Below are 18061 nucleotides of genomic sequence, written 5' to 3'. Positions count from 1 at the left end.
TGTTAAATAATGGTACATCATCCTCTTGCAAGAAAACCCGGACGCCGAGGAACTAGAAAGCAAAGACGGCTCTAGGAGAGGAACGGGAGGACGGCGGCGGGGGAGGGAGGAGGGACTTTTGAGAACAAGCCTTGGCCACTCGATCAAAAGCATGAAGAGTCGAGATGATCATCAAGATCGCGAGCGGTCGCACAGCTGGCTTCGGATTCCTCCCAGATATACAATGCACGCTGCCAAACTCTGTCGAGGGGGAGGCGGAGAGCAACAGGGTTGTGGTTGTTGGGGGTGGGCGGATTCGAGACACACACTGACGCAGTCCACTCGCACTGGTGGAGAGGTAGCGGTGGTTGTTTGGCTTGGCGCACTGCTGCCAACGGCCATCGCAGCAGAGAGAAGGCCTGCCGGGCTGAATGCGCTTCTGCATGCATGCACGGACCCGTTCTCGACGACGGACTGGACCCAGGGCGGGATGCAGCCAGCGTTGCGAGAGCCAGGCGGACCCGGGCAGCGGCAGCGTCGTCGCGCACCAGATAGGGAGACCGACTCGAGTGCATGGCGACAGGAGGTAGCGGCAGCAGCCGTTAGTATCAGGAGGAGGAGGGGGAGGGGCAGAGCCGGACGGAGCTGCGGTTGGGTTTGCGCGGACAGGATTCCTTGAGGACAGCCGGGTTATGTGCTCAGGGTTTCGAGCATGAACTTGCGGCCGCTCTTGGCGACCACCTTCTTGACTTCGGTGACGGGAGAGACCTCGGAGACGCCTGGTGTCGACAAGGTTCCGCGGGGCGACCCGGTCGGCGTCGTGGCAACAGACGAGTCTTCTTCGTGGGTCAGAGTGAACCGAGCACGCTGCGAGCCGAGCGACGGAGGTTCAGGTTCGTCCAGAAGCTGGCGGTGGTGGCTTGGGCTGAAGGTCGAGTGGACGGAACTGCACGGGCTCGAGGACGGAGACGGGTCGAGGGCAACCATGTCGGGCTGCGACACGGAGTGCGACAGCGACCGCCGCGAGCCGGGTTCGTTCGAGGGCAGAGAGTCAGGCAGGAAACCCGCCGACTCGCGGTGCGAACGGTAGTAGGCCGAGTCCCAGGTGTTGATTTTGGGCACGGTGTTGGGATGGTTAGGGTGGTGGTTGTGGTGGTTGTGGTGGTAATTGTGGTTGTGATGGTGATCGCCGCTGCCGCCGTAGGGTTCAGAGGAGCGCAAAAGATCGTCGCTGCGATCCAGGTCGGTAGTGGCGGCGGCCAGCGATCTTGACAGATGCGAGCATTCGCTCAGCGGCGAGTCGCATATGGACGACTGGAGCGACTGCGAGAGGGGCCAGGTCGGGCGGCGGTCGGCGGGGTGCTCGTGGATTTCGAGCTCAAATTTCTTTTTTGTGGGTTTCTCCAGCTTCATTTCGTGTACCTGGAATCTGCCGGCGGTTTTGACCAACTTGTATTCAGACGGCGTGCGCTTATGGGCGAACTGCTCGGGGCCGGCGGTCGGAGACGGCGGCGGCTCAAGGGGCGAGGAGTAACCCGAGCGGTGCGAGGGATGGGAGCAAGGAGAGGAGAGGGTGCTGGGTACGGAGGGCGGGGCTGAGGCGGGAATGGGTTTGGAGGCAGGGAGAACGGAAGGAGAGGAGGCGAGGGTCGAGTGGGAACGGGGAGTCGATGCCGCAGTGCAAGGTGTGGACGGCGTTGAGCAGGGAGTGGATGATGCTGTCGAGGCGCAAGGAGAGCATGTCGCCGACGAGCAGACGGAGGAGAGGGAGAGGGCGCACAGCGTCGAGGGAGGCAGGGTGGAGGGTCGGGACGACGAGACGGCGGGTATCGAGGACTTTAAACGGGATGAGATGCGCTGAGGGGTATTCGGTTGGGACACGAATGGGAAAGACCGGGTCGAAGGAGAGGGGGACGGGGGACGGGCTGGGGCCAGAGCATTCAGAGAGACCCAAGACGCCGCTGACGATGATGGCGATGGTGATGACGATGAAACCGGAGCAGTCGGAAAGCGAGACGAAAGGGCGTACGGATAACCCGCCGATCGTAACGGCGAATGAAAGCGATCGGCCGAGTCGCCGACAAAGAGACCGACGAATCGCCGGAACAGACCGCCGACCGCGGGTTTGACTCGAGGGACTTCGGTGCACTCACACATCATGGGAAGGCGGGTTTTTATATCTGGGGCGGGTGGGATTGAGTCATAAGGGGGGAGTGGTGAAGAGAGCGGTACGGAGATGAGGGCAGATCAGACGGGTTTTCGGAGGAAGGAGGAATAAAGGCCAGCGGGAAAGGGAGAGAACTCGAAAGGAACAGGCGCAAAGACAAGCCAAAACAGATGGTATTCAAATCGAGGTCAAATCGAGGTCAAATCAATGACAAGTCAAGGACAAGTCAGAAAAAAGTCCAAGACAAATCAGAAAAAAAAGTCAAAGACAAATCAGAGAGAGAGAGAGAAGGCGGAGAAAAAAGGACGTTCCTCGACGCAGTCTTTTGTGGAGTCTGGGCAGGCAAAAGCCAACGAAGGCAAGAGCCGACAGGCGCTTTTAATAAACAGAAGAGGCTTGCGGCTCGGGGGAACAAGAGCGACGGGTTGGACACATAAGCACAGCAGAGGAGGGTCGAAGGGCGGCTGGATGGGTGAACGAAGGGAAGTGACAGGACCGGGAAGTGACAGGGCAGGACAGGGCAGGACAGGGCTGGGCTTGGAGGGGGGAGCGAGACGGCTTGCACGGGCGAGAGCGCGCCGAGAGCACACCGAGAGCACACCGAGAGCCGACGCGGTCTGTGCGCCCGTGAGGGCGGGCACATGACCGTCGCTGCCAGGGATCCGCGTGTCGCTCCTGTCGTGCGGCCTGGCGCTCTGCTCGCTCTGCTCGCTCTCGCAGTCGCCCCAGGCAGTCCTGCACCCAGAATCAGAATGATACTCGATACTCGTCTTGGGACGGCATTGCCGTGCTCGGGTCTGTCGTCGATCGAGCGAGGACGCTGCACATCGGGCGCTGGCTGCCATCCATCTTGCAGTGGCAGATCCTGCCCTCGTGCCCGGTGCCAGGCAAGCCCCATTCGCCAAGCAAGCGCTATTGCCAGGCCGGTCCTCTGTCGTGACCCGTCTGCGGGTGGCGGTTGCAGCAACGAGTGGTGCTTCTGGCCGTCGCCAGGCTCAATGTGACCAGCGAGATCCGGGTCGCTATCGTTCAAGCGCGGGGCGGGATCTGCGATCCGGCATGACCAGATGCTGTGCCGACGGGGCATCTCGCCATCACTTGCTCTCTCTCCGCCTCGCCCGATATGGCCGAAATGAGGCGGAGACACGGGCGCGGGAGCGACATGGGAACTCCTCCACAGCCCCCTCCCCGGTTGCCCCCGATACCAGCGCCGTCACCACCGCACCGCACCGGGCCAGGCCAGGACAGGCCAGGCCAACGCAGGCCACCCGACCCCGCCCTTCCTTTCTGGACGGCCTGCATGCATCGTATATACATCGATCTATTCAATGGCCCGCCTCCGCATGCAAGTGCTGCAGGATGTCGGAGGGTGCAAGCGGGCGGACGCGCTGGTGGCTGCACCGTCGACGCACAAGCATACGCAGGAGCAAGAAGTGAGGGAGGGAGAGAGAAACGAAGGAGCAAAAGAGTCTCGGAGAGAGTGAGCAGAGCAAAGGCAGAGGCTGTTCTTGGATGTCAATTTCGGCTGGGAGTGGTGGGACAGCCGGCTCGGCAGCGATGGTGGTGGCTTTGGTGGTCCTCGGAGCCTCTGCGAGACCCGAATCACACTCCGCCCGGTCCGACATCCACCACCACCACCGGCGGATACAAGCGGTATCCATGCATGCCCACATCACTCAAAGCCGAGGGCCGCTAGAGTCCAAACAGTCCGCCATCGACCTTGGCCAGCTCGAGAAGCTGCAGCGGCGGAAAACGGAATCAGCGTGAGCAAGCCAACGCGGAGAGTGGGAAACACTGCAAATCCGACAGAGTGCCAGCACATGCATCCAGCGACACAATTACGCAGCTTCCTGCAAGTCAGATGCTCTCGGTCCACCAAACTCGACCCATCCCATGACCGCTCCCACATTCTGCAATGCCGTCTCGGACGTCTGCCTTACCATGGGATCGTCAAAGAACTTGGTGATGGCAACGTCCTCGCTGAGGCCCTTGCGTCTTCGTGTCTTGATCATAAAGTCGCGCGCAAGGTGCTGGGCCGTCGAGGGCTCCAGAGGCCGCAGGACAATCGACTTGTCAAGCGGGTCGCCTGGGACAATCTGCCAATGATCAAAGACCTGCTGGCAGAAGGCCTGTCCGTGCGTGTGCGTTCGCAGGTCCGTCTCGAAGCCGCACGAGTCGATCACAGGGATGTACGCCTTGACGGTGTAGAGCGGGGAGCCGGCCTTGGCGATATCCTGGGTGACATGTCCTCTGGAGGCGCCACGAATAATGTCCGTGAGCGACGGAAATACGATTGTCGGTCTGCAAGCCGCGGCATCGAATCGGCAAGCCCACGCCGACGGGCACGTTCATCCGGCGGCATGCTGCGTGTGCGATGGTCCGCCCAGCGACACGATTCCCACGATTCCCACGCCCAGCGGCACGATCGCTCGGTGCACAAATTACAATAGCTCGGTGCACACATGGGACGCCCACCCTCCGCTCTGGCCGCCAACAGCCGCCCTTACCTTCGCCGAGCAAGGACGCTGTAGACAGAAGCCACACAGTCGGCCGGAGCCTGGACTTCGACATAGTAGACGGGCTCCATCAGCCGCGGTGTGGCCATCAGGAACGAAGAGTAGCAGACACGGCGGGCGGTCGGGATGATCTGACCGCCACCGCGGTAGATGGGCTCGCTTGCCAAAGCAGCATCCAAAACCCGGAACTTGACATTTCGGATCGCTGGTGAGCGCGTGGATGTGCGGAAGTTGGGAGAGATGCCACCATGAGCGATAAGAGTCAGTTAAAATCCACGATCACAAGGACATCACGCGCTGGCAGCGACAGGATCGAGAGGCGCTGCTCGGGGTCTTGGTTTTCTGATTCGCTGCAACCAACATTGCTGCTCCGGATCGCTACTCACGCTCGTCGCAGAGTGGGCCCTCGCGGGTGCCCCATTGGAAGCCCTGTCGGATAGAGTCGCGCACCGACAAAAGCAGCTGCCTATCGGTCTGGAGTCGACCCCGATCCGCATCGACAGGAGAAATTGTTTGAGACAGACAGACGAACAGACGGCCAAGGAAGTACAAAGAATGCGAGTCAGTCGCTGTGGCAAAGGGCCGTGCCGAGCTGGCAGTGCGACCCTGATGCAGTCCGACCCTGATGCAGTGCGACCCTGATGCAGCAGCAACCGCAACAGTGGAGCCATCTCACCTCGGCTGGCAGCGTGTCGTTGACAAGGATGTTGGGTCCGTATTCGTCCGGTCCAAAGGCCCAGATATTGCGGGCGGCCAAAATATCCCATCCGTAGTTGCTGGTAAAGTGTTCGCCAAGCTTCTTGGCCGTCCACTTGGTGTCGATGACCAGGTTCTCGATGTCCTCGGCGATGCCCTTCTCCAGCGGCTCGGCAATCATTGTCAGCTTGTTCCTGTTGCCCAAAAGATACGGGCGAGGCCACACGAGTTGGTTAGGTTGGGGGATGTGGTTGGATCACATGTTTGTTCGACATTCTGCACCGCTGTGAATCGCTGGAGTGACCAAGCGCCGCGCTGTGCCAGGAGGGCCAAGTAACAGCATGCTGCGACTTGTCCACAGCCGAGATACTGTCATTCAGGTACCCCCCTCCCTCGCTGGCTATGCTGCACCACCGAAAACTTACTTCTTATTCGGGGTCTCGGCAAAGCACTTGAGCGACGACGTCTCCACAACCGTCTCGCAGAAGCGCACGACGGGATCAGCCACCTTGATGTCGATCTCCGAGTACAGCCGGCGCAGGTCGTGCAGGACGCAGTCCAGATACAGCTCGCCTGTGCCGAGGATGATGTGTTCGCCACTCTCCTCGACGCGGGTCTGGACAAGCGGATAGCTCTTGTTGATTTTACGCAGGCCGTCCAGCATCTTGGGCAGCTCCGTGGGGTTGACGGGCTCGACCGCAACCTTCAGCACAGGCGCGGTGTTGAAGTGCAGAGGGCGGAAGATGCGGACTTCGTCGTCGCTCTTGGTGTTGCATGTGACTGTGGCCGTCTTGATGATCGAGTTGTCGATGCCGGATATGATCACCCAGCTGCCGGCCGAGGCGCTGGTGACCTTGATCTTGTAGCGCGACTGGAAGACCGCCAGCGAGCCCACAGTCTGCACTGCCATGTCCTCCTCATCTTCTGGCGAGTAGCCCTCACCAAGAACGCGGACGCTCTGGCCCGTTGAGATTGTGCCGCTCATGATGCGACCAAAGGCCTCGAACTGGGACATGTTCTCCGAGTTGTACAGCTTCACGATGTGGATCATCAAAGGACCGTTGGGGTCGCAGTTGATCATGGCGTTTGCAATGGGTCCGTCCTGGTCGCCGGTGTAGATGTGCGAGATCTGGCGATAACACAAAGGTCAGCGGGAAAGGTGTCGGGACAGGGCAAGTAAACGCATCTCAGATATCGACCGAACACGCGTCCATCGGTCCATAAGCCCATAGGTCCATAGATCCATGGGTCCATATATCCATAGTACACCGACGCCCGTCTCGTCGCCTTAGCACATACACACCTTTCGTTCTGCGTTCTCCGCGGGCGAGGGGACGTGCTTGACGAGCATGTCGACAAGTCCGCTCGAGTTCCCAAAGAACTCGCCGCACACGAGCCAGAGCAGCGGCCGCACGTTGATGCCGTACTGGTTGGGCTTGAGGTGGATGCCGAGGCTGCCCAGAGTCTGCTTCAGCGCTGCGCTGTCCTCTCCAATGACCTGCGAATAGATCTTGAACAAGGGCTCGAGAATGAAGTGCACAAAGGTGCGCTTGTTGGCCGAGTCGGTGGGTTTGCGTCGGAACGACCGCTTCTGCGCGTCGAAATAGATATCGCCCCAGAGCCGGAGGGCAAAGGCGTCGACGTCGAAGCTCTCTGCATCAGCGAAAGGGAGTTTATCGAGAAAACGAGCAGCATCGGTGAGTGCAAGTGGGATTCGAGAAAGGAGCGGCAGAGACAACGCCGATCGATCCATGTCCGCTGTATCGTAATGAGGGGCGGAACGCGAGCCTACCAAAGTTGTCGGCATACATCTTTGCAAAGGACTTGAGAGAGAAGCACCAGCCATACTGTGTCGATGCAAAGCAGACATTGCCGAGCTCGGGCGAGACGCGGAGTTCGTTGTTGCTGCAGGCTCTGTTGGGCGACCGAGACGCGAGAAGCGTCGCAGGATGATGTGAGTGACAGCGTGGTTATGTGAATGCACTGGGGGATCGAACACAGGGATGCGACAGCGATGATGATAGCGATGATGATAGCGATAATGATAGCGATGATGATAGCGAGCAAGGGATGATGGTCGTCGACACGCACCCCAGGATGGCATTGACTTCCTCGATCGTGTGCTTGAGCTTAAAGTAAGCATCGGTGGGAGGCAGTTTGAGCTCCAGGATGAGGCGGTCGACCTTGTTGATGACCAATGTCAGAGCCACTTTCTCGGAGACGATGTGGCGGATGAGACGCTCGGTTTGGCACATGACCTAGATACGGCATTCAACACTCGGGTCAGAAGCGGGGCGTGCGTGTGCGGCTGGCTGGCTTTGCTGCAAGTGGTTCATTGGTGAGCGATCCAGAGCTCCACGACAACCTGGCGGGGTGGGAAGTCGGTGGGGCAGGCCGTCAACTTACACCCTCGACGGCATCGACAACCAGGATGGCGCCGTCGGCAATCCGAAGCGCAGCGGACACTTCGTCGGAGAAGTTGACATGGCCTGAATGTGCAAACAACACAGGCATGGGTGGTGGCAGTCAAGGTTGCGATGACCAAGTTGATACAGGGCCGACCCGAGATGTCGTGTTGCATGAAGCAACGTCCACAGCAGACACAGTAGAGAATGACATGGACCGAAGCCGTCGTGGTGGAAAAGTATCCAAAGTATCCAAAGTATCCAGAGGGCCAGGCCGAGCCAAGTATTGAGGGCAAGAAGAAGCAAGCCGCCAAGAGGGTCAGCAACTTTAGCGCAGCGGCACACAGCCGAGATCATGCACCACCTTGCGACAGACAGCTCAGCACGGCACTACCATCGTGGCCAACTGACCAGGGGTATCAAACATGTTCAGCAGATAGGATTTCCCAGTCAAATCTTGCGACACAACAGTCATCGGGATGCTCTTGATACTCATGCCGCGGTCCCGCTCGAGGGTGTGGACGTCGGTGTAGCGGGTTGGGTTTTCGACATCCCACTGCATATCGTGTGTCTCGTTGATGAGCATATCCAGAAATGCGGTCTTGCCATGATGGAGGTGCCCCACGACGGCAACGTTGCGGATCAAGTTGGGGAAGCCCATGAGATCGACCAGGAACCTGGTTGGGGCAGGGGGGGGGTTGTTGACTGTCAGCGGCACGGCTCTGGTTTGGACACGATTCGCCGACACAAGATCGCTCGGAGCTCCAGCAAACGAGCACAACACCGCGATGGTCGGTCTGAGGCAGCCCTCGGTTCGACTACGAATATGGAGCGATGTGCTGGAGCGTCGGGGCGGTATGAAGACAAGTCGAAGCACAGGCGATCGAGAGTCTTACTCTTTGTTGAACTTTGTCTCGGGCAAATTCTTCTCGAGAACGTAGGTCTTGGCCTTCTTGACAGGAGCGATGATGGGCTCGGTCAGAAGCTGGGTATCCTCCTCCTGGACGAGGGTTTCGACGTCTGGACCATACACCTCCTCGGCCGTGGGGTAGTACTTTTTATCCTCATGGAGGACGATCTGGCTCTGGACAGGTGCATCTGTGGGCGATGGATGAGAGGGCGAGGTGAACGGAGATATCAGGATCAGCTGCACGATGACAGCGGTAGCAGCAATGCGACAAGGCGATCGTGGCCGCGGTGTGTGAGAGCGCAGTGGATCGATCGGATCCGAGTCGGTCGGGGTCTAACCATCGATCTGCATGAGAGCGGTGGAGCTCTGGTCATGGCCGTTGTCGTCCTCAGGCTGATCCAGATTCTGGTCGTCCGGGACGTATCCGATATCGGCCTCGGGATGGACATTCTCGTCCTCGTCCTCGAGCTCGGGGCCGATGTAGTTGCCGAATTCGTCGTACAGATCCAAGTCCATGGCGGCGTCGTTGGTTTGGCAGGGATAGGGACAAGCAGGCGGATCCGAGTGAGATCAGATGATGAATCGACAGGGACGTCGGCTGGGTTGAGGGGCGGTGGCAGGCGGTGTGCGGTCGAGTGCCGGGCCAAGCAGACGCAGCGATGGGTCGAGGAGATCGAGGCGCAATCCGCAGAGAGGATGGCCGGATGCGCTGGTGCAGGGCGGATCGGCGATGCGGCTCGTTGAGATGCCCGTCACAGGAGAGCAGACGAATGTGCGCCAGGTCGGGCCGGGTCGGCCTCGCTGGCGTCTCGCTGCCCTGGCTCGAGATCTCGTTTTTTTCGGGCAAGAATGAAATTCATTTGGAGGCGCGCACAGAATGGCTGGATCCGCCGGCTCGATCCAGGTTGGACTGCTGGTGGCACACGCTCTGATTGGGCGGCGCAGCGCGTTGCGAAATTGGGATGGGACGGGCATCCAGGAAGCAACCCGATGCGATCCAACTCATCCCAGAGCCGGCGTCGGCGTGCGATGTGCGTCCAAGTGCGCGAGCGCCCAGGACCAGCCAACGAAGGGGCTGAGAGGCATGGCGATGGCGACTGCCGCAGGAAGAGGATTGCACCGACAAGGGTGACAACATCGGGCAGGGGGCTGGCGTGCAGGCATGGGCATGGGCATGGGCATAGGCGTGTGTCAGGCTCGGGCTGAGCAAGCAACCAGCGGGCCAGCGGGCCAGGAGCTGGCCGAGGTGCGATTGCATGTGCGATTGCGTGTGCGGTTCCGGCTGGCGGGGGCAAATGTGCTCGTGCCGGCGACTGGAATGAGTGGTTGGAGCTGCATTTGCCAGCTCGCTGGTGGGTCCAGTTTCCTAACCCGCAGCTTGGCCAAGTCCGAGGCCAGTCCCAGACCCAGACGAGACCCAGGACAAACCAGATCCAGACCCAGACCCAGGACAAACCAGATCCAGGCGAGACCAGACGAGACCAGGCCGATGGACCGGGCTGAGACAGCTCGGGATGCTCGTGACAGCGCCAGTGGACAGCCCAGCCCCGCCAAGGCGTTTCGGACAAGTCTCCGCTTTCACATGCCAGCCGCCCCTTGTCCGGCCCCACCAATCGCCGCCGCCGTCTCATGCCTATCGGCGCCGCCCTTCACATGCCGGCGATGCGGGACTCGGGCAGCGGAGGCAAAAAAAAAAGCTGTGTGCACCAGATGGATACGAGCGGACAAGCGGGAGTGGTGTGCCGAGCAGGCCCGAGGCAGCGATCCAATCGGGCGGCGGCCCATGCCATAGCAGAGGCGAGCGAGTCCAATCGAGCAGCGATGGCGAAGGAAGCCATACCAATGGATGCAGGCGACTCGATGGATGCAAACAGGTCGATGGCTTGAGCAAACAGGGCCCCGGCGACATCAATCAAGCACAGATACGGCTTTCCTTGCCGGTCCGCGCCGCCGCTCCTGTCCGGGCAAATTCGGTGCCTTTGTCGGCAGTCCCCGGTCGCATGCTTCCAGGGCCGTCTCTCTCCAGATCCAGCCCATCCCGACTGAGTCACTGCCGCCGCACACCGATTGCACTTTGATCCTCAGTTATCGCTCACCCGCACTGATCCGATCCCGTTGAGGCGCACATCGCAATTCAACTTTCACAATCCAAATTGCACAATCCAACTTCACAATTCAACTTGCACAGTTCAACTTGCACAATCCAACTTGCACACATCACATCACATCGTCTCTATCTTCTGTCCTCCCGTAATCGCCTTCCTCCGCCCCGCTTGCCATCGCTTGTTTTCCTGCTCCCCTGCTCGCCGCCGCTCCGTCAGCGTCCGTCCGTCCGTCCGTCCGTCCGTTCCGCCCCGCTCTGCTCGTTTTAAAGTCGGCCCTCACCCGCCTTTTCCTTCGCCATTTCTCCCCGGGATCCACCTCTCGCTCTGCTCTGCCGCCCCAGTCTCCGCCTCCCGTAAGCCATCGTCTGTCCGGCCGTGCTTTGGTCTTTCCTTCTCCGTCGGGCGTGCTTTCTGTTTGTCTGTCTGTATGTTTGTGTGTGTGTTTGTGTGTGTGTCGAGGGTATTTCAACCTGGTCGTTGCAGTGACCAGCCCAGTCCTTTCCAGCTCTGCCCCTCGTTCCATCGTCCTTCCTCGTTCTTGCATCGATCCAGGATCTTCTCCTCCGCAGCACATCTAACTCCTATCTGGCTCCCCTCGGCTTGCGTCTCCATCGTTCCCAGATCATGTCTTCTGTTGAAATCCAGCTCGCCCCCGGGTCCCCTGTCCCCGATGTCCTGAACAGCGACGGCCACAGCGACGGCACCGTCACCGACGACCACCATGAAGACCCCTCTGTCGACCATGACGAAATCTCCCTTGCCAAGCAGACCTATGCCGCCGCCCTCCTCAATCTCCGAACCGTCCGCCAAGCTGTCGACTTTACCGAACAGTACACCCACGAGGCCCGTCTCGGCCTGCACAGGCGAAAGACCGAGCTTGAGCTCTCGCTGCTCGACAGCGCCAACGAGCTGGCCGAAGGTGCCGCCTTTGTGGCCGGCACCGCCATCGGCACCACTCTGGCCGTCACTTACCTGGCCGCTGGCACCACCTTCGCAACCCTCTACCACATCCACGAAGCTTCTTCCCACACTGTCGACACCATCAAGCACCGCGCCGTGACCGCTGTCCGGTCGACCGTCGAGTCCACCGTCGACGGCATCAAGAACATCTCGCTCCAGTCTGCCGAGCACATCAAGGCCAAACTCCCGCCCAAGGTCGTCGAACGCGCCCAGGATTCGTACCAGCTCATCGTTGCCGATCCCATCGGCGGCACCGACAAGACCCTGGAGCTGACCCTGCCCAAGCCTGTCTATTCCACTCTCAAGTGGGGCGTTCGAACCCTGCTGGATGCAAAGGACAGCACCGTCCAGGTCTACAACTGGGGTGTTGGAAAGGTCTCCGACACCACCACCAAGACCGTCGAGACTGCCCAGCATTGGCGCGAGTACGTCGAGACTGCCTCGACGGGTGTCGTCCACTCGGTCCTGGGAAAGGCCGACGAAACAAAATCTGCTGTGCATACCCATGTGCTCAAGTGGGTCGGTACCTCGGCCGGCGTCATCGGTCTTGGCAAGCGATGAGCGACATTTCCTGCCGCAATTCCCATCGTTCGTGTCCCAGCTTCTCCCACTTGATTCCATAGCCTCAAACACCACCTTATCAGTTCTTTTCTTCGTTCCAGCGACACACGCTCGCTTTCTACCTGGGCCCCACTGCCCCCCCTCCATTGCTTCTGTACCCATATTACCTTGCTTTAATCTTCCTTTGGTTGTCCATCGGTCGTGCACTCGCTGCCCCGCGAGTGGACAACAGCGCCAGAAATGCTGCCTGATAGAGTCAAACAGTCTCTCCTTCCTCCTCCCTTCTTGTGCAAATGCAGTGCCGATCTGTGAAATTCCAGGGCAGCGACGGTTCTTTCACCGTGTGCCGTCTTGACACAATCGCATGCGACTTTGTCCTTTCCATTCGAGCTCTGTCCGTGATCGGTTCATGTCCAAGTACACCTGTGAGTGGATACCCAGATCGGACCATAATCAGAGCATGTATCATTCAATACATCCATGTCTCTGCTCGGTATTACAACAAACAGTGAGCGTCGCGAGCGATATTCAGTGCGTACCCGAAAGCGAGGCGCTTTGGACACATCTGAGCTCATGTGAGTGAATGAAACAACCAAGAGCACTCATGCATCTGCTTGATTGGGCAGCGATGCCTTTGGCGGTTCTCGTCTCGCGGGATGCTGTCCAGCGAAGGCTGCCTCACGAATGCCTCTTTCGAGGTTCACCATTCGATCGCCGAGATCTAGCCGCTCTCCTCTCTTCATCTCTGTCACCGCGCATACCAGGCCATGAATACCACCGTCAAGACTCGCCCTGCTAATGGAGTCGCCGTCACGGCCCAGTCAGTCGCCTCGGGAACGTTCGTGAGCACCCAGACCACCCAGCAGGTCAATCCACCCGAGGTCGGCACAGCCGGACCTGCTGCGATGGGAAACGTCTCGTTCAACTGGAATTCCGTCCGAGGCATGTCCATCAACCCGCTGTCGAATCCCAAGGGCGTCAAGCTCACCTGCGAGCTTTGTGGGAAGCCAGCGTGAGTCCCCTCCCCAGCAAATGAAGTGCTTGGGCTGGAGTCTCGGCATCGCCGTGGGCGACACCAGCTCAAACAACCTCGGGCATTTTCGTGCCCAAGGAAGCGTCGTGGGCATGGATGTTAAAACCAAATGTTCGCTCAATCTCCAGCTACATCCAGTGCAAAAACTGTCGCGTCACATATTACTGGCAAGTGAATGCCACATTTCCTCGACGACGAACGGACGTGACCAGAGCGGCGTGGACGAGAGGGCGAGGGCACGAACGCTTTGATTTCCGAGGTGTGGGCTTGCTGCCCGCAGCAGTGGCCTTGGATATCCGACACAGTCTGGCAGTTGATGCTAACTCCCAACCCTCTGCCAAATGAATAGCGACCACGACCACGAGAAGATCGACTATCGCGGGATTCATGAAAAGATATGCTCGCTCCTGGTCCCGCTGAGGTCAGTGCCGATTTTCTCTGTCCTTGTTAAGGCCAGAGAAGGCCACTGAGGCAATCTTGGCGCTCAATCGATACCTGGCCTCTTGTTCCAGAACGCCGGTGGCTGTCCTCGGCTCCGAGGAGGAGCGAGCGTTGCGGGAAAAGCAGACTCGACAGCGACAGGTCCATCTTTTGGGCCTCACCAAGACGGAGGCGCACAAGAAGCTGTTTGAAGGCCAGGTAGACAGAGCGCCATCTCATACCTGCATCCGCAGAGTGGTTGGGCACGGCAGGGGTGGTTGAACCTTGTCCGTGCACCAAGAGTCCGAGTGCCGCTGGTTTCCCAGGCGGGTCGCTCAAGCCCCTCCCCCTTGGGCCATCCCTCACTGCCGGCAGTGCTTGCCACGGCTTAGTCTGACTTGCATCGTCGTCGTCGCCAGTACGACCTCGCCATCCCAGCGGCCCTACAGGCTCTTCGGTTTTCGATGGACGTCTATGGACAGAACAGCATCGAGCTGGTGCCAAGCTATCTGCTGCTCGGCGAAGCCAGCATCGGTAATCCACTGAAAGTAGTTGCATGATGCGCTGTGCAGTCCTCCACAGCTGGGAATGTTGGGGCCCCTTAGAGTTCCAGAACGAGAGTCGATAGACGATCCGGCTTGAATCTCACGATTCCATCGTCGGCTTCCTCAACCTGGACCACCAACCGCGGCCAATTCCACTCGCCAGGACTCAAGCAGTACAGCCAAGGCGACGAGTACTTGTCTCTGGCCAAGTGGGCGGTGCTCAAGTCGGACCACTGCGACAACGCTGTCCGCTCGCAGCTCCACCGCAACCTGGGTCTGCTCTATTCAAGCCAGGGCAATCTGGATGCAGCACTGGAGCAGCTGGCCAGTGATGTGAGTGTGCGATCGCTCAGCGCCGGCATAGCTCGTCGTGGTGCGGAGTGCTGTCGGTGATGTAAATCCGGCATCGTGACAAGTTCCAAAATCTTGCTGACTTGACGGGTGCATGGGTTGTCCAGATCTACTACTCGTCACTCGAGAAGGGGCCGAACCACATCTCAGGTGCAGTCAAGCCCAGAAACAGCCGATGGCCCATCATGCGCCGCTGCTCAGACGTGATGGTCTGCTGTTGCATTCGTCCGTGATGACGCCGTCCTTTGAGCTGAGATGGTACTCACCGTATAATGTACCACCTGGCCGGATGTTAGTGACGGGCGGATACTTTCATCTTGGGAATGTCTTCCACAAGCAGAATCGTATCCCACATGCCTACGCTGTCTACGATAAGGTTGTCGAGATCTGGATCGACTCGATGAAGCACGGCAACGAGACCTTGGGTAAGCTCGGGCACTGTCGGGAGACAGTATCCAGAACAGAGAACAAGAAGCGAACAACAGCAATTCAAGGGCGGGGTGGAACGATGCCGAGCATTGGATTGATTCCGTCGCGGGGCTCTAGATCGATAGCTCTCTCCAACACCACTGACAATGCACCCGGCTTACATTTTCACTCACCTGCGCCGCCTTCCGACTGCCAGATGAGGCACAGCAAGCCGAGGCCATCCAGATTCTGACCAGCGTGTACGCCTTCCAGACCAACCAGACCCTCGAGGGCGGTCTGTTCTCCAAGAGCGTCCGCAAGAACCCATACGATGTGCTGTATGCTCTGGCACTCGTCTACCGAAGATGCGGTCGTTTCGATTTGGCCAAGGAGTATGGCGACAAAGCCCTGAAAGGTGCGTTGTGTGGGAGGAAGGGTGTGTGCACCAGGATTCGCAGGTCGGAGCCGAGTACAGCAGAATGCGGTGGACGCCGAGAAACACCCTCAAGTGAAGCTAGCGAGCCTGTCATGTTCTTACAACATGTCCGCGATACTAATACTACAACATTCCTACGACGCTGGCGCCGCCATTTGCATTGTGACGGCTGTGTTTCGACCAACCAGGCTACCAGATCATGTATGGTCCAGACAGCGCCCCGTGCGTCGAACTGACCGCCACAATCTTCTCGGAGGATGCTCCCCTCAAGACGCAAGAAGCACAATGAATCCATGTTGTGTCGTGATCAGTACCAGTCATCAGAGCGGACGAGAGGAATGGCACGGGACTATTATCGGGTAGATTTGCTTGAGCACAACCAGAAATGAATCGTGGGAACGAACGCGCGTTTACTGAGGCATCTCGGAATGGTAGAGCCTGAGGGCATGGTTGCCAATGGCAATCGCTGGCTGCCTGGAGCTTCGTATCTGGGAAACGGTGGCACCGGTAAGGGAGCGAAGCAGCGGCGCGAGAACCAGCATTGTCCAGAGGCTTCCGTTGCATCGTCTCGCTTCGCTGCAGGGCATGCAGGTCAAGTATATTCAAGAAACAACGGCAAGCGTGAGCCTCGGCAAGCAAAAACGGCGTCACGCAAGCGCAGGATGCGGATACATGAGATCGAGTCGTGAATTGTCCACTTTCTTGTTGTGTGTATGTGTGAGAGTGTGTATGTGTGAGAGTGTGTATGTGTGAGAGTGGGTTTGTGAGAGTGAAAGCGTGTGTCTGCAAGAAGAATCAAGGCTCTCGTTAGCAGAGGGAGCGAGCCTGCAAGCAAAGCTGGGGCTCTTAAGAGGGCGCAGTGGTTGATGCTACAGCGCCGATTTCGAGCACACGGCAGAGTCATGGAGCAGCAAACGAGGTCTTCGTCAAGTTGGGCGGCGCGATATCTTGACAGTCTAGTGATGCGCGGCGTGGTATTGAGGCACACTTGGGCTGGTGCTGGGACTGTAGATATAGAACCCAATCGACGAGCCCAGGACGTACGACAAAATCAGCCAGCCATTGAGGGTCATCAAGACCAGCACTGGAAGGGCGGAAGGCAAGCATCAGCGAAGAGTGACTGACGGCCACCACAGCTGGTTGAGAGAGTGGGGCTCGATCGAAGGATTCAGAGCAGCGCGCGTGTTGACAACACCCGCGACAGCAACCACCAACGACCAACGAGGCTGAGGCAACGACATACTCAGAAACGTGGAAAGAATGATGTCGATCAGGTACAGCGCCGTACGGACGATCTGAGTGCCGTTGTATCTGTTGAAACCGGTAGGAAACAGATCAGAATCGAGGTCATGGCGAGTGAGAGACCTGTCAGTGCCGATCAATGGATCCTGGCCGCCGTCGAGGGTTGATGAACTGACTGGAGGCCCAATCAACGGGCGTGTGGCAGGCACAGGGTGATGGGAAAGTGCTTCGGGAAACATCGGCACAGCCAACGAGACACAGGACGGGCTGCAGAAAATGGCTCCACGGCGGAGATTTGAGTTACCTTGAGTTCGGGCGGAGTGTATGTAGCGCACCGGGCTCGGAATGCGACTGATCAATGTGGGTCTCGTCCTCGCCAATGTCCAGGCTCGAGCGGGGATGGTCCTGGATGGGCACCGGCAGTGCGGTGGTATCGGTCTTGAGGATGCTGAGGGAGGTCATGATGGTGCTGCTCGAGGACGACGACTGGAGGCCCACCCAAGAAAACTTGCTGTCTTGGAGGGCCCTAAAGAACTTGAAGAACTGCTGGCTGAAAACGAGTCGCGCCGGAGCAATGTGTGAGCCAGGCAAACATCACCGACAACAGCCATGACGGAGCCCCGAACGAGCGGGGGATGAGAGCTTGCGCGGAAAGACAGCTTGCGCGGAAAGACAGCTTACAAGAACGACAGCAGGAAGATGACGATGCAGCTGAGCACCAGCGATAGTACACCTGTGCGGGCGAGAGATCGGGGTGCCGAGAGAGTGAGCAAGAGTTCAGAGTCGGGGAGCGGTGCAGCCGCGCTGGAGGCAACAGCGATGGTCATCCGAGAAATGTCCGTTGGGCCGCGGGACCTGCTCGGTGATCACGATGTATTGAAGCAGGCAAGGGTACCTTGGGTGTGCCAGAAGCTGAAGATGACGACGTTGTCTTGAAGCAGCCGTGAAGCAGATACAGGCGGAACAGCGGGTGAGCCGGCTGACGAGGCGGGTATCGTGCTGGTGCAAGGCGGCGTGGCAGCGTGCATACCAGTGCCCCAGCTCAGGGTCATAACGGACGACGAGTGCGGCTGCGACATGGCGAGCGAGTCGGTCCCGGGGCTTGGTTGAGATGGCGATGACGGCGGTGGTGTTGGTGTTGATGGACGGGCGTTGATGGGCGTTGATGGGCGTTGATGGGCGGGAGTTGATGAACGGCAGAGTCGGCGGTTGATGGGCGTGCGAGCGGATCGGCGCAATACGCGCGGTTGCGTCACGTGTGTGTCGCACATGTGGGTGCACGTGTGCAGCCGCCCCGGCTTTGTGGTCTTTGGTCTGCGACGATCTT

At 59.0% G+C, this 18061-nt stretch overlaps 5 protein-coding genes across 5 annotated transcripts; 1 reads left to right on the top strand and 4 right to left on the bottom strand.

Moving 5' to 3' along the window:
• Window positions 1-663: 663 nt before the first annotated feature.
• Window positions 664-2246, bottom strand: BJ171DRAFT_307275 (uncharacterized protein). The gene has a single exon (XM_053107035.1). It carries the CDS (start codon window positions 2137-2139, stop codon window positions 670-672), a length of 1470 nt encoding a protein of 489 aa, XP_052968895.1. The 5' UTR covers window positions 2140-2246; the 3' UTR covers window positions 664-669.
• A 1488-nt stretch (window positions 2247-3734) lies between these two features.
• On the bottom strand, window positions 3735-9307 carry BJ171DRAFT_307242 (P-loop containing nucleoside triphosphate hydrolase protein). Its single transcript, XM_053107034.1, has 13 exons — window positions 9012-9307; window positions 8660-8861; window positions 8175-8440; window positions 7765-7847; window positions 7450-7616; window positions 7151-7272; window positions 6662-7011; window positions 5784-6487; window positions 5339-5552; window positions 5049-5136; window positions 4654-4867; window positions 4087-4396; window positions 3735-3883 (listed from the first exon to the last, which is right to left on the bottom strand). The coding sequence occupies exons 1-13, from the start codon at window positions 9187-9189 to the stop codon at window positions 3839-3841; spliced, it is 2943 nt and encodes a 980-aa protein (XP_052968894.1). The 5' UTR covers window positions 9190-9307; the 3' UTR covers window positions 3735-3838.
• Window positions 9308-11219: 1912 nt separating this feature from the next.
• Window positions 11220-12805, bottom strand: BJ171DRAFT_494861 (uncharacterized protein). Its single transcript, XM_053110050.1, has one exon. It carries the CDS (start codon window positions 12459-12461, stop codon window positions 11244-11246), a length of 1218 nt encoding a protein of 405 aa, XP_052968893.1. The 5' UTR covers window positions 12462-12805; the 3' UTR covers window positions 11220-11243.
• Window positions 12806-12960: 155 nt separating this feature from the next.
• BJ171DRAFT_456659 (uncharacterized protein) lies at window positions 12961-15892 on the top strand. Its single transcript, XM_053108323.1, has 10 exons — window positions 12961-13311; window positions 13461-13499; window positions 13682-13753; window positions 13845-13971; window positions 14172-14286; window positions 14461-14630; window positions 14756-14798; window positions 14945-15073; window positions 15274-15471; window positions 15681-15892. Exons 1-10 carry the CDS (start codon window positions 13067-13069, stop codon window positions 15779-15781), a joined length of 1239 nt encoding a protein of 412 aa, XP_052968892.1. The 5' UTR covers window positions 12961-13066; the 3' UTR covers window positions 15782-15892.
• A 166-nt stretch (window positions 15893-16058) lies between these two features.
• On the bottom strand, window positions 16059-17916 carry BJ171DRAFT_494858 (Ctr copper transporter). The gene is given in 7 exon segments (XM_053110049.1): window positions 16059-16211; window positions 16228-16576; window positions 16736-16803; window positions 17039-17284; window positions 17416-17467; window positions 17630-17665; window positions 17765-17916. The coding sequence occupies 6 exon segments, from the start codon at window positions 17811-17813 to the stop codon at window positions 16449-16451; spliced, it is 579 nt and encodes a 192-aa protein (XP_052968891.1). The 5' UTR covers window positions 17814-17916; the 3' UTR covers window positions 16059-16211; window positions 16228-16448.
• Between the last annotated feature and the right edge of the window lie 145 nt (window positions 17917-18061).

The sequence above is a fragment of the Polychytrium aggregatum genome (assembly GCF_025602895.1).
Source record: "Polychytrium aggregatum strain JEL109 chromosome Unknown BJ171scaffold_9, whole genome shotgun sequence".
Classification (NCBI taxonomy): domain Eukaryota; kingdom Fungi; phylum Chytridiomycota; class Chytridiomycetes; order Polychytriales; genus Polychytrium; species Polychytrium aggregatum.
The sequence above is the reverse complement of the archived record's forward strand: the minus strand, read 5'-3'. Positions and strand labels throughout refer to the sequence as shown.